Source organism: Dipodomys merriami, unplaced genomic scaffold, assembly GCF_024711535.1.
Source record: "Dipodomys merriami isolate MVZ:Mamm:240054 unplaced genomic scaffold, mDipMer1.0.p SCAF_8, whole genome shotgun sequence".
Lineage (NCBI taxonomy): Eukaryota > Metazoa > Chordata > Mammalia > Rodentia > Heteromyidae > Dipodomys > Dipodomys merriami.
In genome coordinates, this window is record NW_027206401.1 from 6,486,103 (window position 1) to 6,512,774 (window position 26,672).

Sequence of the window (26,672 nt, forward strand, 5' to 3'; positions counted from 1 at the left end):
GGAGATGATATAATTAATTCAACATTACCGAACTAGGAATGTATTTAATTTTTTTTTTTTTTTTTGGTCCGTAGTGGGGCTTGAACTCTGGGCCTGGGCGCTGTCCCTCAGCTCTTCAGCTCATGGTGAGCACTCTACCACTTGAGCTACAGCGCCACTTCCAGTTTTCTGGTAGTTTATTGGAGATAGGAGTCTCACGGTCTCTCCTGCCCGAGCTGGCTTTGAACCGCGATCCTCAGATCTCAGCCTCCTGAGTAGCTAGGATTATAGGCATGAGCCACCAGCGCCCGGCTAGGAATGTATTTAATTTTTTTTTTTTTTTTTTTGGGTCGGGTCATGGGGCTTGAACTCTGGGCCTAGGCGCTGTCCCTCAGCTCTTCAGCTCAAGGCTAGTGCTATACCACTTGAGCCACAGCGCCACTTCCGGCTTTTTTCTTTTTGCTTATGTGGTGCTGAGGAATCGAACCCAGGGCCTCATGCATGCAAGGCAAGCACTCTACCACTGAGCCACCTTCCCAGCCCGGAATGTATTTAATTTTAACTAAAGAGTGGTTACCTATTTCCTGGTCTTCCTGAATTGTCTTCCCCTTTCTTTCTAAACTCTCCTTGTAACTCCTTCCTCATTCTGTAGTCTTATGGCAATGTTAATTTAAGAACAAAGTTACACACATATTGAAAAGATAAGTAAATTACCCAAACTAAGCCAATCATATACTTTCTTCAGAAAATCTGAATCATAACAGAAGGATGAAACCTGTTGGTTAGACTTTGAGACATAGTAACTTAAGTAGACTATCCATGAGGCCATTCATAAAACCTAGATTCCACAGGCTTAGTTTCCAGTCTAGTTGTTCAGCATTTTCTACATCTACAGTCTAAGTCCATTCCTACATTTCCAAAACCTGCCTTTTCTACTCAGTAATACAACATGAGTGTCTTTCCAAGCTCATTAATATATGCATATCATTTTCGATAGGTACAATCAATGAACCTGTCATAATCCAATCCATGTCCAGTTCTTCACTATGCACATGTATCTTCACAAACTTTTCTATTATTTCTTTGGCTAAATTCCTTCTAAATGTAGACTTTCTGAGTCAAAGGTTACATGCATTTTGCATTTGATACCTAAAAGCACCCATCTAGCATGATACATTAATTTTTATCTCTACTGTGTCTAAGAATATATTTCCCTCCATTTGCACAGATGAGGATTGCCATCATCCTTATTCTGTTCCACCCGGGCAGCTGCCTAAATATTAAGATTACCAAAGCAAGGAATAGAAATCATCATATTACCATACTTTATATGAAGCTTTACCAAGTCAATTCACACCCGGTAGGGTCTATACTGTTAATATAGTAACGAAAAAAATGTCACCTTAGTCTGGTCAGGCTGTGTAACAAAATACAATTGTCCTTGATAGCTATGGGGGATTGGTTCTAGCATCCACAGGTGCTCAAGCCCTTGCATAAAATCAGGTATTATTTGTACATAAATAAAGCACACCTTCTTGTATACTTTTAAATCATCTCTAGATTACTTCCAGCATCTAAATACAATATAAATGCTATGTAAATGCACTGTTTAGGGAATAAGTAGGAAATTACAATTTAAAAATAATTCATCATTTTGTAAATTTAAAAATTTACAATTTTTGTCATCTTTCTTCAATCTGCAACTGGTTTAATCTGTGGCTACAGAACCTGTGGATACCAAGGGCCAACTGTGCCAGAGATTGGGTGTCATAAACAATAGAAATTTCTTTCTCAAAGTTCTGGAGGCAAGAAGCCAAAGATCAAGGGCCAGCAAGGTAAGACTTCACTCTTGATCTGTAGGCTATACCATCTGAAGGCAGGCTCACACAATTTCCTCGGGACGGGGGAGGATCTGTAGGAGAAGAGAGCAAATTCTCTGGTGACTTTTCTGATAAGGCCACTAATCCCACTGGGAGGGCCCCTTTCTCTTGACCCTGGGGTTTCTACTAAAGAATTTGGGTAGAAGGAAACAAGTATTCAGTTCATAACAATATTGTTTGTTTTTAATTTCATCTCTTTAATGACTACTGAAACTAAGTACTTCAATACACTGCACATTAATTTTTAATTTTTCTTTCTGAAAGGTCTGTTCTGGGTTGGGGATGTAACACAGAGGTACTGTGCTCACCTGGCACATGTATGGCCTGGGGTTCAATCACCAAGAAACACTTCAAAAAAGGGGGGGGGGTGTCAGGGGAGAGGAGGAGAGAGATGTTCTGATTTCAAGTCTGAAACAGGAAGTTTACAGGATGAGCATGGAACATCTCATCATACCAGAAAACTAGGAAGCTACTACACTAATTGGACAGGTCAGAAGATCTCAAGTCACTAGCCTGAATAAGCCCTCCCAGCCCAAAGGTGGAGTAATTGGTGCACCAAAAGACAACAAGTGCAATGGACTGAAACATGTCATATACACTAACATAAGATAATTCAGAAAAGACATTTTAAAAGAGGAAAAAAAAGGGCTGGGAAGTTGGCTCAGTGGTAGAGCGCTTGCCTTGCATGCATGAGGCCCTGGGTTCGATTCCTCAGCACCACATAAGCAAAAAGAAAAAAGCCGGAAGTGGCACTGTGGCTCAAGTGGTAGAGCGCTAGCCTTGAGCTGAAGAGCTGAGGGACAGTGTCCAGGCCCAGAGTTCAGGCCCCACGACTGGACCCAAAAAAAAAAAAAAAAAATCCTCAGGACCACTGGTTGATGTTGGGAACTAGCTCTGACTTTGAAAATGATGATTTAAAAAAAAAAACAAAACATTTTTCACACATTTCCTAATCTATACTTCAAGGTAACCAAATAATTGTGAGAGGTTCTACTTATGTACTTCACCTAAAAATTAAAGAGGAGAAGATGAAATAAAACCACCAAATTATAATCCTTATGAATCAAGATGATTGGAAGTAATTGCTAATATGCAAAATAAATAATTCTACTCACAGAAAAAAAAATGAAATCCATACTGGAGGTGGTAGAGTGTGTGCTTGGCATGCACTAAGACCCTAGATAGAATACTCAGCATGTAAACAAACCCCATTCTTCTCGCAAACTATCAATGTATAGGAAACACAAGAAATAAAGGAACAGGGCTGGGAAGGTGGCTCAGTGGTAGAGCACTCGACTTGCATGCATGAGGCCCTGGGTTCGACTCCTCAGCACCACATAAGCAAAAAGAAAAAAAGCCGGAAGTGGCACTATGGCTCAAGTGGTAGAGCACTAGCCTTGGGCTGAAGAGCTGAGGGACAGGGCCCAGGCCCAGGCCCAGAGTTCAGGCCCCATGACCAGACCCAAAAAAAAAAAAGAAAGAAAGAAAAAGAAAGGAACATACAGGGTAACAATCAGCAAAACTCAGATTCCTCAATAAAGTTATACAAAAAAAAAAAAAAGATGGAGATGAATTAAGAGAATTTAAACAAACTGTAATTGCAATATATGGTGTGTGTGTGTGTGTGTGTGAGAGAGAGAGAGAGAGACAGACAGACAGACAGACAGACAGACAGACAGCGACAGAGATTCCACAACAAGTTCAAATTCAAAGAAAAAAAATCTGTTTATGTCTTTAGCTCACAATAAATACGGTATATATATATGGGGGTAGCCTGGGAGTACTGAATGAATATTTGGAGACATTGAGAATATTTAACTTTATTTTCTTTTTTTTTTTTGCTGCCGGAGCAGAATCCTAAACTACATCCCAGTCAGAAATTATCGTTTTAAAGTAGAATAATAGTATTTTTATTACTTAAGGAAACTTTTTATTTACCGACAAAATTGTAAGACAATTTCCTTTGTTTTAAGGTAATCTAATGTTAAGGGAGAGGAAGTATCCCTCAAATAACACTGGCCAACATTTTCTAACTGCTAAAGCTGGGTGACAGATACAACATTTAGCTCATTGTACAAGTCTCTACATTTTTGGGGAGAGGAGTGTTGAAACAGGATCTCACTATGTAGCCTGGGCAAGATATGAACCCAAGAACCTCCTGCCTCAGCCTCCTGAATGCTGGGATGCAGGCATGTGCCACCAATTCATCTGGTTTAGGATTTTCAGGTGGTATAGAGCAGCACTGGGGTCTGAACTCTGGGCAGAAAGTGGCCTGATGAAAGGCTGCTGTCTCTACTATTCTTGACTTAGTTGGGATCTCACTGTCAACACTGGATGGTTCAATTTAGAACACACATTTAATATACCACCAATCATTAAAACATTAAAAAATCAATTTTAAGCAGGGATGATTGTAAGATTCTTATCCCCAATTAATCACCCAAAAGCTGGAAGTGAGCTGTGACTCAAGTGGTAGAGTGCTATCCTTGAGCAAAAAAGTTTAGGAGCAGCACCCAGATCCTGAGTTCAAGTCCCAATACCGGTGCACACATGCATACACATATGTATGTGCACACACACAATCAGTTCTAGTAGGAAAGAAAAGTGTAAATAACAAAACTGACATAGTTCCATGTGAACACCAGAATGTTCAATACAATGAACACATCCTTTCTAAATGCAGAGGGTATTATTTAAGAGATGCAGTAGTAAATACATCTTATTTGGTGGGATGCCAATGGCTCACAACTGTAATCCTAGCTACTCAAAAGGCTGAGATCTGAAGATCATGGTTCAAAGCCATCCCAGGTAGGAAAGTCCATGAGACTCTTATCTCCAATAAACCACCAAAAAGCCAGAAGTAGTGCTGTGGTTCAAGTGGTAGAGCACTCACCTTGAGCTGAAGAGCCGAGGGACAGCGTACTGGCCCAGAGTTCAAGCCCCACGACCGACCAAAAAAAAAAAATCTTATTGTAAGGAATGTAAATGATCATGGCTCTCTAAGCTTCCATATCTGCAAACTCCATTGTGGTGGTGTTGTTGTTTTAATCCCTTATAAAACTCCCTCTAACTCGGTGCGGAATACTTACAAATCTGGAGGGTCAACACCTCTCCCACCAGTGAGCAGCACAACCCTTACTAAAAACGAACAAAGCTCTTTTAACATTTTTAAAGGGAATTATCATCCACTAATAGCTCTTCCACACAAGTTGCTGTTTTCCAAGTTGAGGAACTAACTCCATTTGGCTACTCATAATGTATCATATAATCATTTCCCCTGCAGTTAACTACCATGAAAAAGAGGAGGGGTTGCGACTCCCATTCTCAATGGAGCTATCTATCTTTGCACCAGGAATCAAGAGCTCTTCATCGCCCCACCTGAAGGCCAAGAGTCCTGGCCTGGCTCTCTTGAATAGCGGTATGGCTAACCTGCAAGGCGCCCGTCACTCGACACGCATCTCCACCTCCGATCCCAGGCCACTGGCCGACAAAAACGAAACTCATAAGGAAGAATGGAGACCCCAGACACACTGCAAGAGGCACGAAGAAGAATCCCAGAACCGGTTTTCACATTCTTCAAAACCGTAGAAACCATTTCCGTCCGCTAAGGGGACTAACTGGATACACTTCAGGGGCCCAACTACCATAAAAGACAAAGGGGTGGGCCCCCAACAGACGTCAAGGGAATTGATTACCCAAGGGGAGAAGTCTGGCGGACTTTCCGATCAGCTGGGTAGGTTAGCTGGAAGGATGACCACCCCAGAAATGGACTGTCACCCCCATCTCCTCCCACAAGGCTACGGGGCCCTAACCTTCCCAACCTTGAAGTGGTGTCGTGACAGACAGACAGACGCAGACACCTCCCGGCTCCGTGGCCCCGGCGGGGGGAACTTCGCACGGGAGCACCGGCAGCGGGTTTGGAGGCCCGGGGCCCCGGGCGGGGTTGGCGCCGGCAGCGGAACCTCCGGGATTTGCTCAGACTCCCGACAGCAGAAGCGCCGGGGGCTCCAAGCAGCTGCCACGACAGGTGACCGGGCTCGCTCGCGGGGCTCCGCCGGAGGTGGGGCGGGCGGGAGGCGCGACCGAGGACGCCAAGGTGGGCAGCGCGGGGAGGGCCGGTGGGGAGGATGGGGGGGCACAGCTCCGGTCCCCGGGAGAAACCGTTTGGAGGGATTTCTTTTCTGTCTCCACGATTAAGAGGGGGGGAAAAATGGCTCCACGCCAAACGCCTCCTGATTTGTACACCCGCGCGCGCGCGCGCGCGGCGCCCCATCGCCCCATCTTCCCACACGCAGAAACAAAAGGCGACACCGCCGAGCGGCCGCCGCGGCCGCGGGAGCTCAGGGTCAGACGCCCGGTGGGCGCCGCGCCCTGGTCAGGAGCCCGGCGGCGGCCCACCCGGCCCGGCCTGCCGGCCGCCGCGCCCCGGCCTCGGCCGCCGCGCCCCGCCGCCCCCCCGCCGCCGCCGCGCCCACCACGCCCGCGGGCGCCCGCACCGGGCCCGCCGACAGCGACGCGCGCCCCGCCGGCCCCGAAGGCGCCCCGGCCCGCACCCCGCCGGCCCCTCCCTCCCCCCTCCCGCCACACGGCGCCGACCCCGGCCCGCCGCGGCCCGTGACAGCGGCCCCCGCGCCGCCTCACCTACCGGGCGGCCGTGGCGGCGGCCCCCGCGGCTCTCCGCGCCTCTCCGCCTCCAGCAGCCCCGCGCCGCCGCCGCCGCCGCCGCCGCCGCCTCCCCCCCCCCACCCCGCGTCTCGGCCGAGTCTCCGCCCCCCTCGGCGGCCGCCCGCCCGGCAGCGCGTCACGTGACCGGGACACGTGACCCCCGCACGGCCAGCGGCCCCCTTCCCAGCCCGCCGGCCCGCCCGGCCCGCTCCGTGGTGGCGGGCGCTGCGCCGACCGCGCGGGCCGGCAACGGGCCTTCGGGGGTCCCTGGCCTCGGCGGCTCGGCGCCGCGCCGTCCTCGCGCGCCGCGGACACGCGAGCCGATGGCCGGAGTCGTCCCGGGGGACCACGGCCTCACACCGGCCGCACCACGAGGAAAGCGCTAGCTCCAGTCACCTTTAGAAGCTGGCCCGCGGGAGGAGCCTCGAGCCCCCGAGGCCGCCCGGAAGGGGGCGTCCCGCCGTGTCTGCGCGGCCGGGCTCGGCCGCCCTGGGCCCGGGCCCGGGCCGTCGAGGCTGGGGGCGGGCGGGCGGGCTGGGCAGGGGGGCCCCCGAGCGTCGCCGTCCTGCGCCGAGGGAGAGGGCTGCGGAGCGGCGGCTGCGGCCACGCCGCAGAAGACGCTGTTTTTCTCTGCTGGGCTGAGAACGGGACTTCAGTCCTCTCTCCTTCGTGTTCACCGTGGCAGAAATAGCGCTGCTGGTGCTGGAGCTCGGCACGGGTGCGTGCTTTAAAATGCAGACTCGATTAAGACCAGCGTCCTTCCTCGGTTAACAATGGTAACCACCAAACCCAACACCTGTAATCCTACCCCTCAGGAGGCTATCTGAGGTTAATGGTTCGAAGCCCGCCCAGGCAGGAAGGGCTATGAGACTCTTATCAACAATTAACCACCAAGAAGCTAGAAATCAGGTTGTGGCTCAAGTGGTGGAGCGCTAGCCTTGAGGATAAATAGCCAGGGACAGTGGACAGGCCCTGAGTTCAGGCCCAGGACCTGTACCATTGGGAACCATTAGGAGGGAGATTCGGAAATGGAAGCCCTTCCACTTGTCTGAAAAATCCCACTGGTTCAATAAGTCTCATTTTATTATGCTTCCAATACTTTTTCAATATTAGAATTTGTGGCAACATGCTTGAAGAAATTAAACCAATCCCTAATAATTGCTGAATGGTAATTACTACAAAAAAAAAAAAAGCAATGACGCTCATTATTATGAACTCTATTAACTGGCTTCCTTTGGCCCTAGGTTCGTTCAAGTCTGAGAAAACTTTAATACCCTGAACACGTTCTGCAATTCCAGAGAGATAGGTGACTTTTCTCGAAAAACCACACTCTTTACCTTTGTGGTAGGTTACAGGATGACCTCCGCTCCCACTGGGTCTGATAAGAATTCTGGTTGTGACATAAGTATTACCTCTCCATATGAATGCGACTGAGCACCGTGAGGAGTGTACAGCAGCAGGGTGGTTAAGCAGCAATTTCTTAACCTTCACACCAGCCCTCAGGGCTCAATGGTGTTGCAGTCCTAGCAAGGTGCTTGGCTGGTGTCTGTTCCCTTTTCTCCCCTCCAGGCTTATCCCTGCTTATTTTCACCTGCTACCCTATCACATTACTCAGACAGCCATGTCCTGGAGCCCCAGAAGCCCTTGTCACTAATCCTGTCTTTACCTATCACCCAGCATTCCAGCAGGCATCCCTCCTCCTTCCTGGCTGTGACAGAGTTCAGAGCCCAAAGTGTCTGCTGACTCAAGCCCCTCAGCCACCAAGATGCTCAGCAGTGGACAAGGAAACTGGATCCTAGACATTGGAAGATGGCAAAGGAGCCAAAGCTTTTGGAGAATAAAATGCAAGCCTTTTGTCTTTTGTCATGTTTCTGAGAGGAAATGCCCTCATCCCCTATGTTCATCTGAACCATGCCACACGTAGCTGTGGAGGGGCAGTGATGAGTTGCAGCACACCCATGGAGGCTGAAGGGGAGATATAACTCTAGGAGTTACCTTCTAATGCCATTGGGAGCTGTTGAGAATAACAATATTTAACCTGGAAAAAAAAAGTTAGAATAAGCCAGGCACTGGTGGCTCACACCTGTAATTCCAGAAACTCAGAAGGCTGACATCTGAGGATCCTGATTTGAAGCCAGCCTAGACAGGGAACTGTGAGACACCCAATAAAAGCTATCAAAAAGCCAGTAGAAGCCAGGCACCAGTGGCTCACGCCTGTAACCCTAACTACTCAGGAGGCTGAGATCTGAGGATCACGGTAGAAAGCCAGCCTGGGCAGGAAAGGCCATGAGATTCTTTTTTTTTTTTTTTTTCTCGGTCGTGGGACTTGAACTCTGGGCCTGGGCGCTGTCCCTCAGCTCTTCAGCTCAAGGCAAGCGCTCTACCACTTGAGCTACAGCGCCACTTCCGGTTTTCTGGTGGTTTTTATTGGAGATAGGAGTCTCACGGTCTCTCCTGCCCAGGCTGGCTTTGAACCGCGATCCTCAGATCTCAGCCTCCTGAGTAGCTAGGATTACAGGCGTGAGCCACCAGCGCCCGGCTGGCCATGAGATTCTTATCTCCAATAAACCACTAGAAAACCGGAAGTGGCACTGTGACTCAAGCAGTAGAGTGCTCGCCTTGAGCTGAAAAGTGCAGGGACAGCGCCCAAGCCCAGAGTTCAAGCCCCACGACCGAACCAAAAAACAAACAAAAAAAGCCAGTAGAGCTGTTGTTCAAGTGGTAGTGCACTTGTCTTAAGCACCAGAGCTCAAGGACAGCACCCAGGCTCTGAGTTCAAGCCCTGGGACCAGCACACATTCATACACAAGAACAATGCTACTAAGTCTCCTCTGTCTGAGAATGGTCATCAGGGAGTACTGTTAGTTTTTCATTTTTCTCCCAGTTTGGATGAGGCACTGTTCATAAGAAGAACCAGTTTGTGAGAATTTATGGACAGGGATTTGGTTGAGATACAAAAGAGGGCCTAGCCTGGTGGCTATCAGAAAAGTGGGTGGTCAGCCTTGGCTGATAGCCTTGGGCCTATTGTGGCTATCCTTTTTCTCTGGTGAGCTGGACTGACACTCAAAACAACTCCAAACTCCTGTTCATCACTGTGTCTTCAAGCCTGAAGCTCCTCTTCTGTTCTTCTCGGTAACTCTCACATCATCTGGATCCACAGTCTAGGACCAAAAGGACTTCTTGGCTCATCCTCAAAGGGAAAAAAAAAATGGAAGCAAGAGAAAATGACATAAAAGGAGAGAGATGCTGTCATTTCCTCATACTCCTCTCCAGGAGAAGAGAGGAGGTAGGCAGGCTGCCATACTTTGCCTACAGTTGAAGCCTCTTTCTCCTTCCTCCCAACCCTGGTTCTTTAGCTTTGAATGCTGACAAGACCTTCACTCAGCAGGTTAATTGCAGTTAGGTAAAATTTGAGGAAAAAAAATGATCAGTGATTTTCCAAAAGGCCTGGTCTCTTAGTTAAGCAACCATTGAGGCAGGCAGGCAGGCAGGCAGACAGACACAGCGCTGTTGCCTTGGAAACTCTTTTTTCTTCTGGAACTACATTAAACATTTCCCTCTTAATTTGCAGAGCCCTTGGAGAACAAACACTCCTCCAAAAGGCTCAGTTCTAGGGCATGACAGACTGACCCTGGCAAAGGTCAGTAGCAGGGAAAAGCTTGGAGGCCTGGGAATGGAATTAGAGTGTGGGCAGAGGGAGATGGACTCTTGTGGCTCTCACGAGAAGCTGTGGCAGAGCTGCTAGACCAGTTTTGACCCAGATTTCAACAGGTAGCTTCCTTCTGGAAACATCTGGGTGTGAAAGCCCTGGAGCTGACTGCTGAGAGCTGTAATGTTTGAGATTGAAGACATTAGGGTAAAATGTGTAGCTGAGGCCAAAAAAAAAAAAAAAGTGACATCTCTCAAATAGCAAGCACCTTAAACACTCCCCCACCTCTCACCCCGCCTTTTTTTTTTTTTTACTTTTTGTCAGTTATAAGGCTTGAACTCAGGGCCTGGGCGCTATCCTTGAGCCTTTTAGCTCCAGGCTAGCACTCTACCACTTTGCTGTAGTGCCACTTCCAATTTTCTGGTTGTTAATTGGAGATAAGAATCTCATGGACTTCCCTTCCGGGGCTGGCATCAAACTATTATCCTCAGATCTCAGCCTCCTGAGTAGCTAGGATTAAAGGTGTAGCAACCAGCACCTTAAACTTTTGTTTCACATTTTATGGAAACTGTTATACTTGCTTTGTTTTTGGTTTAACCATCACATGAGGGATCACAGTTCAAAAAATAGAGCAGGGAGGGCTGGGAAGGTGGCTCAGTGGTAGAGCGCTTGCCTTGCATGCCTGAGGCCCTGGGTTCGATTCCTCAGCACCACATAAGCAAAAAGAAAAGAAGCCGGAAGTGGCGCTGTGGCTCAAGTGGTAGAGCGCTAGCCTTGAGCTGAAGAGCTGAGGGACAGCACCCAGGCCCAGAGTTCAAGCCCTGTGACTGACCAAAAAAAAAAAAAAAAAAAAAAAGCTAGTTGGTATCCTTGTTTTTTAAGCATGTAAAGGGAAGAAATAACCTAGAAAGTCAAGAACTCCTTAGGGACAGGACATAGTGCTGGGGCTGCTGCTGCCATCTTGTGACCATGAGAGGAGCCTGGCGTCCAGCGAGGCCTTCCGAGCAGCGATGACAACGGCTGGCCACCAGCCCAGGAGCCAACATGTGTACGTACTGGATGACTTGAAATACCTTGCAGTTTAGATGATAAGTTGCTTAAGCAGCTTCAGGTTTGGCTTCCTCTTGCTTACACAGTTTTTCTAGCTATTTTGGTTTACATTCCTCATTGAGGATCTCAGTGAGTTTTACACTCATTTTGATAGTGTTTCCATGTCTTCAAGGATTCCTGACACTGGTTTCCAAGTGAAGACATGGAAGCCCCAAGACAAAGTTTTAAAATGAGATAGAAAATAAAATGTGATATAGGCAAATTTGTGAAGTTAACAGAAATCACCAGAATGGTGTACTAGAACCCACAAAGTGTACTAGAACCCACAAAGACTTGAGAGAGGGAAACGGGTTTCTGGAGGTATCACAGAACATACCAGGTAACTTCTTGGCAGGGCTGTGATGACAGACATGGTCCAAGTTGAGAAAGTGGAGGGCTAGTTTTGATAGTCTGACTTTTTTTTTTTTTTTTTTTTTTGTCGGTCGTGAGGCTTGAACTCGGCCTGGGCGCTGTCCCTCAGCTCTTCAGCTCAAGGCGAGCGCTCTACCACTTGAGCTACAGCGCCACTTCCGGTTTTCTGGTGGTTTATTGGAGATAGGAGTCTCACAGTCTTTCCTGCCCGGGCTGGCTTTGAACCGCGATCCTCAGATCTCAGCCTCCTGAGTAGCTAGAATTACAGGCGTGAGCCACCAGCGCCCGGCTGATAGTCTGACTTTTAAATAAAGTTAAGGACTCTACATTTTTACAATAATGAGTGCTATATTTATGGAGGTGTGTGTATGTGTGTGTGTGTGTGTGTGTACAGTACCACTGAGCCATACCCTCAGCCCTAGTTGTTTTTTTTGGGGGGGCCAGTTGTGGGGAGTTGGGCATGGGAGCTGTCACTGCACTTTTCAGCTCAAGGCAAGCACTCTACCACTTGAGCCACAGTGCCACTTCCACTTCCAGTTTTCTGAGTGGTTTATTGGAGATAAGAGTCTCACAGACTTTTCTTGCCGGGGCGCTTTGAACAGTGATCCTCAGATCTCAGCCTCCTGAGTAGCTAGGATTACAGGCGTGAGCCACCAGCACCAGGCTATATTGCATTTTGTTATTGTTGTTGGTTGTGGGGCTTGAAGTCTGGGCTGGGCGCTGTCCCTCAGCTCTTCAGCTCAAGGCGAGTGCTTTACCACTTGAGCCACAGCACCACTTCCCCCCCAGCCCTAGTTTTTTATTTATTTATTTATTTATGTCGGTCGTGGGGCTTGAACTCTGGGCCTGGGCGCTGTCCCTCAGCTCTTCAGCTCAAGGCGAGTGCTCTACCACTTGAGCTACAGCGCCACTTCCGGTTTTCTGGTGGTTTATTGGAGATAGGAGTCTCACAGTCTCTCCTGCCCGGGCTGGCTTTGAACTGCGATCCTCAGATCTCAGCCTCCTGAGTAGCTAGGATTACAGGCGTGAGCCACCAGCGCCTAGATTTTTAAATGGTTATTTTAAGAAGTAAAAATAAGATGAAGAAAATCCCTATAGTTTCAGATCATATAAGATCACATAGTCATTATAAGTTGAGTACACATAGTAGTGACAGACAGGGTTCTTTCTCTACAGGAACTCGTCAACCTCTGAAGCTCTGGCCTGGCCTCCAAACACATAAAGTGGCAAACATGAATATCAATTACTCCAACGAGAACAATACTTGGGTTAGATTTAAGAAAAACTTAGATTATATATGTAAAATTTCATAGGCTGAATGTATGCTGAAATTTATTTCTCTAAAGTGGAATTCTAATGATCAATATTCCTGTTAAGACTCAAACTGTCTTAGCAAGTTGAGTAAAAAGATAATGTAAAGCCTATGGATTGAATAGTTTCACAAAAATAACTCAATTTTAGAAAAAAATTATATATACATATATATGTGTATGTGTGTGTATATATATATGTGTGTGTGTGTGTATATATATATATATATATATATATATATATTTGGCTTACTTGGTACACACTTTCTCCCAACCTTTCCCTATCTCTTGAGCAATAGGAACTAGTTGCCTAGCAACCTGAAATGGGTGAGACACATCCCCTTTCCTTGAGTTGATTTTATTTATTTATTTATTTTTTGGGTCCGGTCGTGGGGCCTGAACTCTGGGCCTGGGCCCTGTCCCTCAGCTCTTCAGCTCAAGGCTAGCACTCTACCACTTGAGCCACAGCACCACTTCCAGCTTTTTTCTTACGTGGTGCTGAGGAATCGAACCCAGGGCCTCAAGCATGCAAGGCAAGTGCTCTACCACTGAGCCACCTTCCCAGCCCTGAGTTGATTTTAAAGGAAACTCTTTAAGGGCAACTGTGAGGTAGATAGCAAATATATAAAGGCTCATGATGCTAGAATCATGCAATGAACTTTGGGGGAGGGGCAGTAAAAATCATCTATATGGTCCACATGTTAGGATACTGAAATTTATTTGGAAAGTATTCATTTAAGTCTAGAACGTTACTTTGCTGTGGTGGTTAAACTTACTTAAAATGCCTCTTGCTAATGAAGACATGGAAATCCAGAGTCCTGTGTAGAGATACATATGTAATATGGAAAGTAAGGATAAAAATTTTAGAAAAGGCTTTGTGAAGCTTTTGTAACTCTGCTTCACACCTGAGTCAAATGAAGGAAAAATATATAAAAAGACTTATTTAACTGTCAAATATACTAGTTTAGAAAGTAAGAAATCATACTCTGTAGCTGAAACAAGGTAAATACATTCTTTTTCTAGTGGAAATGATGTCCAAACCACTTATCACAATGTCCCTCTTCTGAGGAAGTCACACTGGACACAGGACAAAGTCTAGGGCAGGGAAGGCGGCGTGGATCTCTACGCAAGAACCTCCGCCATGTCTGTGCTTTCAAAATTCTTGCTCAGAGCTCCTCCTACTGGAATCAGACTCCAGATTCATTTTATTTCCCCAGATATTGGAGATTGAACAAAGACCTTAGGGACTTGAGCATACTAAGTGATTTCTCTGTCACTGAGTTGTATCTCAAGATTCACATTTTATTAGTGTACACTAATTATAAAAGGATTTCATTGTGAATGTCCTATAAGTGTATATACTATACATCAAACAATCTTAATCCCTGTATTACACTCCCTTAACTTTCCTTCCTTTGACCTCCCTTTTCAGATAGTATTTGGGCAGGGGAGTAACTATACTATCTACACACACACACACAGAGCTTCCATCTTCATTCTTGTCCCTCCTCCCACTAATAACCCACTCCACCTTTTTATGGTCATGTCTCATTATTGCTATTATCATCTAAGTTAAGTCACACCTAATTCTTTTTTTTGGGGGGGGGGGTCCGGTTGTGGAGCCTGAACTCTGGGCCTGGGCACTGTCCCTCAGCTCTTCAGCTCAAGGCTAGCGCTCTACCACTTGAGCCACAGCACCACTTCCGGCTTCTTTTCTTTTTGCTTATGTGGTGCTGAGGAATCGAACCCAGGGCCTCAGGCATGCAAGGCAAGCGCTCTACCACTGAGCCACCTTCCCAGCCCCAGTCACACCTAATTCTAAATGTGTATTTTTTTTTTCACAAAGAAGGAAGGGCTGGATAGGAAATCCCTATCTTCTAGATCTCAGTCTCCTGAGTAGCTAGGATTAAAGGCATGAGCCATCAGTGTCCGGCTTTCACAGGCACTTTGAGCTGATATTTGTTAGTATGAATATCCACAATCAACATAGGTGTCTTCTATCTTCATGGCAGATTAAGCAGGCGCCTAGTACATGCATAGTAGAAATGGCTAAGCTAGTTTCTCCCAGGGAGCCGGGGAATCTCTCAAGGTTATTTAGTTGCCTCCAGAATCCTAGTGTCTTGGATGGCCAGAAGGTGGGTGACATGAGCATTTTTAAATTCTGTAGTCGTGGATGTTTTCCTTTCTGGTTTGCAAAGCCTGTTTCAGCTGGAGCTTTGGGAAAGCCAGTCTCCCTAAGCTTTAGCACCAGTTAGAGAAAGGTCTCCAAGTCAGTTCCCAAGTTCTCTGCTTTATCCCACAGTGGATTCGTCATGGTAATTCCTCACTTCAGTGTAGATAAAAAAACATGTAAGGGGGCTGGGAAGTTGGCTCAGTGGTAGAGCGCTTGCCTTGCATGCCTGAGGCCCTGGGTTCGATTCCTCAGCACCACATAAGCAAAAAGAAAAAAAAGCCGGAAGTGGTGCTGTGGCTCAAGTGGTAGAGCGCTAGCCTTGAGCTGAAGAGCTGAGGGACAGCGCCCAGGCCCAGAGTTCAGGCCCCACGACTGGACCAAAAAAAAACAAAAAACAAAAAAAAAAAAACAAAAAAAAAAAACATGTAAGGATCTCACCAAAATGCAGATTGATGTTGTTGATAATGAGGTTTGAACTGAGGCCCTCACACATGCTTGCTTACTTAGCTGGTGCTCTACCATTTGAGCCACATCTCCAGCCCTGCTTTTTGCAGGTTATTTTGGTGAATCTTGGAGGACTGCTCTTCCCACACTGGCTTCAAACCAAGATCCTACAGATCTCAGCCTCCTTAGTACCTAGGATTGCAGGCATGAGCCACCAGCACATAGCAAAATGCAGATGGTGATTCATTAAGTTTGGGAATGGGCTCCTAACTTGAGGCTAGTGCCCTGGTCTGGGAAATACTTTTCACCAGGGCTTCGAGAATGTCTAGACCCCTATAGTGATGGCAGAAGAGTAGTTTCTGACTTCCATAGAAACATGATAGCTGGAGGAAAAGGATCCTTCAACATGAGGCTCCTCCCAGTCCACTGTGTGTTCTAACTGCCTAGCAGCCACCAAATTTTGGCTTTCCAGAAGAAATTATTACTGGGGTGATCTGAGACTCCAAGTGCATTGGGAAGTAAGGAGCATTTTGTTCATCAGTTTGAGCTTTGGGAATTCCCAGGAGATTCGTCAAGCCTGGCTGGCCCTTCCTACCAGACAGGATTTTAAAATAGCTTCCCCTGGCTAACTTCTTATACTTGGAAGCCTCTCTACAGGGCTTTGCCTTCTGCCAATGGGCAGGTGTGGAGACTGAACTTTAGAACTAATGCTTTCTAAAAAATGTGGGCATGAGTGGTAGAGCGCTAGCCTTGAGCTGAAGAGCTGAGGGACAGCGCCCAGGCCCAGAGTTCAGGCCCCACGACTGGACCCCTCCCCCCAAAAAAATGTGGGCATGTTTGTGAGGAGTTAATGTTCTAAGATGCTTTTGTGTTGGTGTTCTTCCCAAACAGAAGTATGTTAGTAAACAATGCATTATTTTGGGTTGGGGATAAAGAATCACTAAACAAAACAACCCTCTTTGTATCTTAGAAACTTTATTAAGTACCTAACTGGAGCTGTGGCTCAAGTGGTAGAGCACTAGCTTTGAGCAAAAACAATGAGGAACAACACCCAGGACCTAAGTTCAAGTTCCAGGACTGGCAAAAAAACAAACAAACAAAAATCTGAGTTTGGGGAAGGAGAGAGTATATATACCATAAAGCAATCACGGTTCAGAGCCAGCCCAGGCAGGAAAGTCCGTGAGACTCTTACCTCCAATAAACTACTCAGAAAACTGGAAGTGGCACAGTGGCTCAAGTGGTAGAACACTAGCCTTGAGCGGAAGAGCTGAGGGACAACGCGCAGGCCCAGAGTTCAAGCCCTGTGACTGACCAAAAAAAAAAGTCTCACACTTTTCTGTCTGGGCTGGCTTCAAACTGCAATCTTCAGATCTCAGCCTCTTGAGCAGATTACAAGTGTGATCTGAACCAGGGGTTCCACGCCAAAATCTTTTACCTTTAAAAGTTTTAATTCATTTAAACTTTGAGAGACCAATACATATGTTTATAATATTCCTAACTTACTCACAGAGTCATCTCTGCTTCATTATATATTGTTCTTTTAAATAATAATACAAATGATAATTCACATTGTTTTCTTTGTATTACATTCAAATTCATTTTCTGAGTCAAAAGTTTTCTTAGTGAAATGTTAATCCTTATAATCAAGAACAGGAAATAGTGATGAGACACATACCTGTAAACACAGCATTTCTGAGCCTGAGGAGGGACTAAGCCCTGCCAGTCCTGACCCCCTCAAGAGAAAAAGAACTGCGATACCTAGTATTTCTTAGATTTATTCTGAGTAGTATCGAGATTTCATCATTTTTAATCCAAAATGGATTATATGCAAACTTACCTTTAGGATTTTAATTAAGTTTAAGTATTTTTTTCTAATAGAATACCCATAGATACAATCCAGCCAAAGAATCTAAATCAAGCTAATTAGTGCCAAATAAATAAGTTCCTGAAACTACATGGGGAATCAGTTATCTAATTAGTGGATTTTAATAAAAGCTGGTTCCTTGCTGGGTAGGCTCAGCATTTCCTTGGCAGTGAAAGGAAACAGATGTGCTGGCGGATAAACCTACTGGAAATCAAGCAAAAACCCTCAACAAAACCACCTACCCAAGTCTCTACTGCAGACAGCCAGGGGTTCTCAGCTGACTGTACAGTAGAAGCACCAGGAGGCCTTTTAAAAAGGTTGATGTGTTAACAGGTCTCATCCCAAAACAATTATATTTGAAAAAATGGGAGCTAAGGGATGGCAGTGCTATTTTTAAAGAGCTTCCCGTGTAATCCTAATGTACTCAAGAAATTCAAAGAAAAACTTGCCTCTGAAATAGAACTCCTGCTCCCATTTCTAATAAATAAAAGATCATAAAAAGATAAATGAAAAAATTGTCAGGGTGGTGTGATCTCTTTGGGATGGAGGAAGACTCATCCCAAAGACTTCAAACTCTTAGAAAAAGCTTTGAGATTGTCACCAAAATTCTAACAGTGGTTATTCCTGAATGGTGGGATTATGGATGAGCTATATTTTCTTCTTTCGTTTCCCCTTCCTAATCTACTTACAATGAATGTGTATTGCTTATTAAGAGATTTCAATTAAAAAGTTAAGGCATTGTCCAAAAGAAATGTACTCTTTACATGACTATAACCTCTCTGTACATCACTTTTATTATAACAATAAAAAAGAAAAAATTTAAAAGATACAAACAAAAACCCAGCTTGACAAGAAGTAGTTTCTAAAGAGACTCCAATACAACAAAAGCTCAGTAGCCAAAATAAAATCATGATGAGGGCAATAGGAAGAGATTTCATTAAAGTAAATCAAGGTTAATGACAAACTTGAAAAACATTCCTAAAGTAGAGAGCTTTAAAAAAGTAGAAAAAAACAACAAGAAAAGGCAGCTCATGAAGTGTTCAGCTAGGCAGTGGAATAAGTTCCGGCGAGCTAAAGCACAGTAGGAGACTAGCACTTATCACTAGTTACTACATAGTTTATAAGAAGTGAGAAAAGAAGGTTCAAAGGTTCCCAACATAAATACTCAAGATTTAAGACAGAAATGCCAACTACCTGATCCAAACATGACACACTGTAAGCACATATACCAAACTATCACCCTGTACTCAATACACAGAATTATCGTGTCAATGAAAATTTTTAATCATGGAAAATTAAAAAAGAATATTGTTAGGTCCACCTGGGAGAAATGGCCCCTTCCCTTCTCCCCGTGCACCCTAGAAGTCCCTGCCCAGCACCTATAACTGGAATGCCTAAGGGCAGTGGGAGGAAGGAAAATGGGCTTCAAGTAAGTGGGCCAGGTGCCAGTGTCTCACACCTGTAATCCTAGCTACTCAGGAGGCTGAGATCTGAAGATTGCAGTTCAAAGCCAGCCGAGACAGGAAAGTCCGTGGGACCTTTATCTCCAATAAACTACTCAGAAAACCGGAAGTGGTGCAGTGGCTCAAGTGGTAGAGCACTAGTCAAGCTGAAGAGCTGAGGGACTGCGTTCAGGCCCAGAGTTCAATCCCCATGACCAAAAAAAAAAAAGTAATTGGATGGTGAAGGTATGATCAAAGTATATTATATGTACATCTGGGAATGCCATGATGAAAATCCTTAGTGCACACAATTTAAGATGTGCCAGAAAAAAGAAAATCAAAGAAATAATAGTACAGAGGAACAAAGGAAACAGGAACTGAGCCAGCTAGAAAAAGAATAGCAAGATAAAAAAAATGCCGAGAGAGAAGATAAAACATCTATAGTCCAAAGGTACTCAAATGAGAAAATCCAACTGGAAAACTCAACTATGAAAAAAAAAGCCCAATTGCAGGGCACTGGTGGTTCATGCCTGTAATCCTAGCTACACAGGAGGCTGAGCTCTGAGGACTGAATCTGAAGCCAGCCAGCTCATCAGGAAAATCTTTGAGACTCTTATCTCCAATATACTTACTACTCAGAAAAAGCTGTAAGTGCATGTGGGCAGGCGTGTGCGCACACACATGCACGCACACACACAGAGCCCAGGTTAGATGGAAAGGATAGTTACCTGAGAATTTTATATTTTATATTTGATGACGGCAAATACAGGAAAGATTTCAAGAATGTTAATCATCCAACTAACTTTCCTGGTGCTCAGAGATGTTGGGGCCAGATGAGAAATCTGCCCATTGCTCTTTATCTAGAAATTTTCTGCCTGCCTCCTCTTCGTGGTGATAAAGAACGTTATGGAAGGGGCAGGGATGCCGAAATTTCTCTTACTCCCTTCCTGACTGTGCTTTTGTAGATTCAACGTAACTACAGTTCAGAACTATCTAATTTACATATGGTGATTTACAATCATGCTTACTCAACAAACTTTTTTTTCGGGGGTAGGGAGGTAGTTTGAACTCAGGGCCTCATGCTGGTCAGCTTGCTTGCTCACTTGTGCCATGCCTCCAACCCTGCCTTTTGCTATTCTGAAGATAGAATCTCTTGGACTTTTCTGCCCAGGCCAGCTTGGAAGTGAGCTACTCTTGATCTCAGCCTCCTGAGTAGCAATATTACAGGGGTGAGCTACTGGTCCACAGCTACCCAAGAATCTTTTTATCATTTTGAATTAGGGTTTAAATTCAGGGCTTCTTTCATTCTGGCTTGCCTTTTTTTTTTGCTCATGGCTGATGTTCTACCACTTGAGAAACACCTCCAATCCTAGCATTTTGCTGCTTAATTGGATACTTTTCTGGATTTGAATCTTTTTTTTTGTCGGCCGTGGGGCTTGAACTCTGGGCCTGGGCCCTGTCCCTCAGCTCTTCAGCTCAAGGTGAGCCTCTACCACTTGAGCTACAGCGCCACTTCTGGTTTTCTGGTGGTTTATTGGAGATAGGAGTCTCACGGTCTCTCCTGCCCAGGTTGGCTGGCTTTGAACCTCGATCCTCAGATCTCAGCCTCCTGAGTAGCTAGGGTTACAGACATGAGCCACCAGCACTGGTGGTCCATTTGCTTGCTTCTAACTCCTAGCATCTATAAACTCATTTTCAGGTAAACACAAACTGTAGTTTACATTAATATTACATCTTCATCAATAGAGACGGCTTGTAAGCACACATCTGGGGATCATACACATTACCAAAGTTTCTACCCTGGCATTTTTATTTAAATAGTAAATCTATGAAGTTTATAACTGAAACAAAATCAACAGCATTCATACTATAAAATTCACAATTATGAACAGGAACAAGTAACATAATTATCTAAGTTACACTGAAAAATCGAATGGCATATTCCATTTTATTTTTGATGTGTTAAATTAGTATTAAAAATAAGAAAAACATTTTTATTTTACTAAAAGAACAGCCCACTGTTAAAAGTTTCTTTTTTTTAAAAACTTCTGAAGTACAACACAATCAGTTCAGGGGTTTTGGTTTTGTTTGAACAAATGATCCCACCGTCTTTCCTACAACATGCTCCTAAACAATCTGCTAGGTTTAACTGATTACATGATTTGAAATGGGGATGGTCTTTCACATTTGCTGCTTATAATTCCTAAGTGATCAATGTTTAGTATTTTTACTTCTGGGTAAGAGAAAAAGCATTTTGGTCCATTAATTCACCTACTCGCTCCTGGAGGACATTAACCAACTCTGCTATTACAAAGACATGAGTGTCATCGATGTCTTGAATGATGAACTTCTTCCCCAGCGCATTAGACTCATCCAAGTACAGGAGGAACTGCTTCATAGCGGGATCGCTGTGGGACAAGCACACAACCAAACATCTGGTTTCAAAACAACACCATAAAGACTCAAGCATGCAGAATTTCTGAGATGTCAATGACAGGGTTTGCAAAGAATAATTTGTCACTGACAGACAAAAACCTGAACTATTCAAAGCTTCACAGTTAATAAGGTCTTGAATTACTGCATCTGTAATTGATTCAAAATATTAATTTTTTTCCTGCATGACCATTACAGAAACAAACAGCTGTTCAGTATCTTGTGTATGACAAATTAACCTACAAAAATTAAATTGTCACATTGATAAAGCAAGGGGTATGATGAAAAGTCAAGATCAGTGACCTGTATAACCTGATATGAACTTAATCTTCCAGAGCCTCTGTTCCCAACAGTAAGTTTACAGAAGAGAACTACTATGGAAATTAAATGAATGCCAAGACTAGGAGTGTTGGGCTTATAGCAGGCACTCAAGATTCTGTCCTCCTTAAAACTCATAATGGCACTGGTCCCAACTATCATTCGGAATCTTTGAAGGAAATTCTAATAAAATTGCTTTGTGAATTTGGGTATCTCAAAGAAGAGATCCAAATTAAATTCTACTGACTTCTATATTTTAGTCTGAAATAAATAGACTGACAGACAGTACAGCTTTACAACATGACTCTTCCAAAAAGACCTTGAGCCAGGCACCAGTGGCTCATACCTGCAGTCCTCGCTACTCAGGAGGCTGAGATCTGTGAATCACAGTTTGATACTAGCCCAGGCAGGAAAGCCCTTAGATTACTATTATTTTTTGCCAGTGCTGGGGCTTGAACTCAGGGCCTGAGTGCTGTCCCTGAGCCTTCATGTTCAAGGCTAGGGCTCTACCACTTGAGCCACAGCACCACTTCCAGCCTTTTCTGAGTAGTTTATTGGAATAAGAGCCTCACAGACTTTCCTGCCCTGGCTGGCTTCTAACTGCAATTCTCAGATCTCAGCATCCAGAGTAGCTGGGATTACAGGGGTGAGCAATCAAAAAAAGCTGTAAGTGGAGCTGTGGCTCAAGTGGTAAAACATTAGCCTTGAGCACAAAAGCTCAGAGAGAGTACTCAGGCCCTGAGTTCAAACTCCAGCAGTGGTATACATACATGCGCGCGCACGCACACGCACACGCACGCACACACGCGCGCGCACACACACACACACACACACACGTTGACCTGTGACACAGAAAACTTTAGGTAAATTATACAGTAATGTGTTTCTTCAAAGATGGATAATGTCAAATTGGATACAGATTTTTTGCAATTCTTAAGAGAAATGGAATTTTACACAATCTTTTTGATGACTTGACAAATGTCAAAATCAATTACAAAGATAACAATTTAATCCAAAAGTGGATTTATTTACTGAGAACAACAAAAACAAGCTTTCCAGCCAGGTGCCAGTGGCTCAAGCCTGTAATCCTAGCTACTCAGGAGGCTGAGATCAGAGGATCGCGGTTCAAAGCCAGCCCTGGCAGGAAAGTCTGTGAGACTCTTATCTCCAATAAACCACTAGAAAACCAGAAGTGGCATTGTGGCTCAAGTGGTAGAGCACTCACCTTGAGCTGAAAAGTGCAGGGACAGCGCCCAAGCCCAGAGTTCAAGCCCCACAACCGACAAAAAAACAAAACAAACAAGCTCTCCCTCTTCCAAGTATAAACATGAGTATTAAATAATACTAAAAAACTATTTATTTCAATCATTAAGTATGTCCTTGGAGGTAATTTTGGCTTTTATTGACTTGCAAACTAAATATTTAAATGTAAAGATCACCTTGACTGCAGAATTGAGAAAAGTCTAGGAAAGGGCCGAGGTAAGGGTGGACAATTGGGAGAAAGAGACACTAATGATTGCAGAGTGCTAACAGTGGGGATGAGAAGTGGCTGGGGAGGAGTGATTAAAGGGGTGACTGGCAAGAAGCGCAGGACCAGTTCATGAAGAGGTTAAATGTCACCCCCTTGTACTATGTTCAGAGAAAAAAAAAAAAGTTAAACGCTTGGCACTGGTGACTCACACTTGTAACCCTAGCTACTCAGGAGGCTGAGATCTGAGGATCATGATTTAAAACCTGTCCGGCAATCCCAATAAATTACCAAAAAAAGCCAGTAGTGGCGCTGTGGCTTAAGTGGTACAGCGCTAACTTTACACAAAAGAAACTCAGGGACAGCTCCCAGGCCCTAAGTTCAAGCTCCAGGACTGCCCTTCCCCCCAAAAAAAATTAAAAAGAAACAAACAAAAAGGAATGTTGTTCTGAGTGATAGAACCACAGTGATTATTTTTACTCTTTCATTTAAAACACTTTTTTTTTTGATACCAGTCCTGGGCCTTGAACTAGGGCCTGTATGGTTTGTTTCCTTATTTCCTAAGGCTGGTGGCTCTACTGCTCAGCTACAGCTCCATGTCCAGCCTTTTTGGTGGTTAACTGGAAACAAGAATCTCATGAATTTTCCTGCCCAGACTGGCTCTGAATTACAATCCTCAGATCTCAACCCTCTGAGTAGCTAGGATTACAGGTGTGAGCCACCAGAACTTGGCTGTTTTTCACACTATTACATTTATTTTTCCATTTTTTTTAAAATGCCAGTATTGGGGTTTGAATGCCATGTCCTGGGCACTGTCCCTTAGCTTTTTCCATTTAAGGTTGGTGCTTTACCAGCTTTTTGCTGGTAATTGAAGAATCCTAGGAGCTTTCCTGCTAGGCTGGCTTCAAATCTCAATCCTAGATCTCAGCCTCCAGAGTAGCCAGGCTCTTGGGTTTATTACCACTATGTGAATATAGAGACTTAAAGGAACACTAAAAATCTCGAGTTTGACTGTGACAAAATCTGATTTGTTAATAATACTCAGTAAACAAATACTAAGTAAAACACACACACCCCGGCCTCCAGTCAGTGCCTGATAGTTTGAGAATTATACTTAACAAATATATACTATATTTCCAGATACTGTTTGGAGGCCTGGGATACTTCTATGAACATGGCCCCACTAAGAAGCAAAGACTGATAAGATTTAAATACTGTGAAAGAAAAAAATAGTCTAGTTCTTACTTCTCACAACTAATGTAAGCTTAAGAGCCAAACTCATAAAATAAGGTAGATGTAATAATACATGTTCCTCTAGCTTGTGATTAGGCTGTAAACTAGTTGGTTTACCCTCTGTAACAAATCTTCCCTGCAAAAACACCTGCCAATGACTGTGCTCCCTATACACCAGAGGTCTGCTCTCGCACCTGGAATCAGACATGGACATATGTTGGGCATATGTTACTTATTTCAGTAATTGCTGTGGTTGGCTAGATTCAGAAAAAATTCTGGGTGTGAGCCTGGCAGTGGATGGTGGATCCCAAAAGAGAAGATATTTTCACTAACCTTGTTTTGATATTAAAAAAATGCACTAGCTCTACCACTGACTGGACCTCCAGCCAGCCCCTTAGCCTTACGTTTTGGTATTTGATAAACCTTGACAAGAAGAAATCTTACATCCAGGTGCCTTGTCACAATAGTCTGGCTTATTGCTCTTTTTTTTGTCAACTCTTAAGTAAAAATTTCAGAAGGTCATTGTTTTCAACTAAGTTCCTATACAGACCAGGTGAAAATGAAAAATAGAATCGTTCATTCAAAACTTCTAGTCACTTAAGTTGTTTATCTGGTCTGCAGAGAAAACAGTGTTAGAGATAACAGCCAACTTTCCTTAGTAGGTCAGTTCAAATTGGCTTGATAATGGAAGTTGTCTTTACCTTATACACCTTATGCAAAACTAGAAGTTAACAATTAGTAATTCTTCTATCTTCCTGCCTTCTTCAGGAAGGAAAAGTGAAAGTTCTTAAGCTGGGGACCTCGCTCAGCTGTAGAGTGCTTGCCTAGAATATTCAGAGCCCTGGATTCAGTGCCCAGTACTGATATAACAAGGGAGCGTGGAACAGCTGTATGCTAAAGATGCTTATAATGAGTTTCCTATTGTGAAATTATGAAAAAGGAAAAAAGATGTACTAGTTTTGCTGTGATGCTTTTAACTGAATGTTATGGCCACTGATAAATGCTTGGTTAAGATGGAGAAGGTATTAAACTGTGATAGGCATTATCTGCAGACTCAGGCATCCACTGGGGGGGGGGGTGGTCTTGGAATCCAACCCCCAAGGACAAGGGGGTAATAGAGCTACTATTCCACAATATGGCATCTATCCCACTCCATTAAAATGGCTCCCACTGATGGCCAAATCCTAAGAATCTCCAAAATGTAAAGAAAACTGATTTCATTCAGATTTTACAAACAGTACCAGGGAGATGGTAGAAAACATATGCAAATAAATCCAAGAAGCAATACACAACTTTAACTCATGAGGTACCAAAATTACTAACCATTCTATAAGCACTCCTTTCAAGACGTTGACCATCTTTTCCCAGTCAGAAGGTGCAGATAGCCTCAAGAATGCTAATAAAAAGGGATAAAACAACACAAAATTCAGATGCATCAACTTCAATTTACTTTGAGATTTACCTCTAAAAGGAGACAAAATAAACGACAAGATTAAAGGTAAGTCCACGGAAGACCTTCAACTCCATTAACAGAACCGCGCCGACTATCACTGTTTTAAAACATAAATCTTCACTGGCAATCACATTCTCCCACAACCAATTAAGCCTAAAAGCGCGGCAGTGGCTCCGGCCACGCCCGTGTGCACCCCGGGTAGGAGCCAGGCAGAGGACAGATGCATGGCGCAAATGAGTTCTCCCCCCATTCCGAGTGGGATAAAGGGTCGGGTCTTGAGAGGCCGGAATTACAGAAGGGCAGTTCTGAGAGGGCCCCCGAAACCCGCCGGGATCTGACCTGCCCAGTCGACAAACGGAGCGAGCGAGCGGATTTAGGCCACCAGCCCTGCGCCCACCCCCAAAAAAGTGCACGCGAGGGTTCCAGAACCAGTGTTCCTCCGCTAAATTAACCCCGTCCAAGCAGGACCTGCGCTGGGAGGGCCTCGCCTCGCCCTGTGCGTCCCCACTTAACCCTTCAACTTCTGCCCCTAGGCGGGGGTCGGCCATGGCCACGGGAACCCGCGAGAGTGCGGTTCAGTCGCTGGGCCCCGCCACCGCGGACCCCGGGAGGGCTCCGCACGCGGCCGGGTCCCTCTGCCCCCAGCACCCCAGCACTAGAGGTCAGGATCTGGGCCCTTTCCCTCCTCCGCTGTGGACCCCGCCCTCTTGCACGCACCCCAGTTTTCCCAGTCGCTCAGAGGCTCCGCACGCACGCCTCCCAGCTGCTCCAGCGGCGCACCGGCGTCACCGACCAAGTACGCCTGCGCCAACGTCATCACGCTGAGACGCTCGAGAGGGTGGAGCGCTCCGTCGGGGGCGGGACTTGCTGTTCTGGGGGCGGGGCCTGCGGGGGCGGGCG

General features: G+C 45.1%; 2 protein-coding genes and 1 long non-coding RNA gene across 7 annotated transcripts in view; 1 reads left to right on the forward strand and 2 right to left on the reverse strand.

Annotated features, from left to right (window-relative positions):
- Tulp4 (TUB like protein 4) overlaps positions 1 to 6,588 on the reverse strand; it is a 140,767-nt gene extending 134,179 nt beyond the window's left edge. The window contains exon 1 of one of the 3 annotated variants that reach the window (XM_070010540.1): positions 6,505 to 6,588. The gene's annotated coding sequence lies outside the window, so the exon portion shown is untranslated. Of the gene's footprint in view, positions 1 to 5,288; positions 5,502 to 5,680; positions 5,806 to 6,504 lie in introns of those variants that run through there. The other 2 variants (XM_070010541.1, XM_070010542.1) reach the window with 2 other exon arrangements.
- Positions 6,589 to 6,742: 154 nt separating this feature from the next.
- LOC138819201 (uncharacterized) lies at positions 6,743 to 8,369 on the forward strand. 3 transcript variants are annotated; one of them, XR_011369357.1, is made up of 3 exons: positions 6,743 to 7,300; positions 7,769 to 7,868; positions 8,202 to 8,369. It is a non-coding gene; the product is annotated as an uncharacterized lncRNA (long non-coding RNA). The 3 variants fall into 3 exon arrangements; XR_011369359.1 differs by having other exon boundaries at positions 7,769 to 7,830; XR_011369358.1 differs by having other exon boundaries at positions 6,743 to 7,242.
- Positions 8,370 to 18,190: 9,821 nt separating this feature from the next.
- Positions 18,191 to 26,568, reverse strand: Gtf2h5 (general transcription factor IIH subunit 5). The gene is made up of 3 exons (XM_070011082.1): positions 26,490 to 26,568; positions 25,643 to 25,715; positions 18,191 to 21,275 (listed from the first exon to the last, which is right to left on the reverse strand). The coding sequence occupies exons 2-3, from the start codon at positions 25,675 to 25,677 to the stop codon at positions 21,095 to 21,097; spliced, it is 216 nt and encodes a 71-aa protein (XP_069867183.1). The 5' UTR covers positions 25,678 to 25,715; positions 26,490 to 26,568; the 3' UTR covers positions 18,191 to 21,094.
- Positions 26,569 to 26,672: the final 104 nt, after the last annotated feature.

Excerpts from the sequence above, each read along its gene's own strand:
- Gtf2h5 (XM_070011082.1), bottom strand. The coding sequence starts at position 25,677 with ATGGTCAACGTCTTGAAAGGAGTGCTTATAGAATG. Across the intron at positions 21,276-25,642 it reads AAAGGAGTGCTTATAGAATG|CGATCCCGCTATGAAGCAGT; the intron begins GTTAGTAATTTT and ends CTTGTCCCACAG.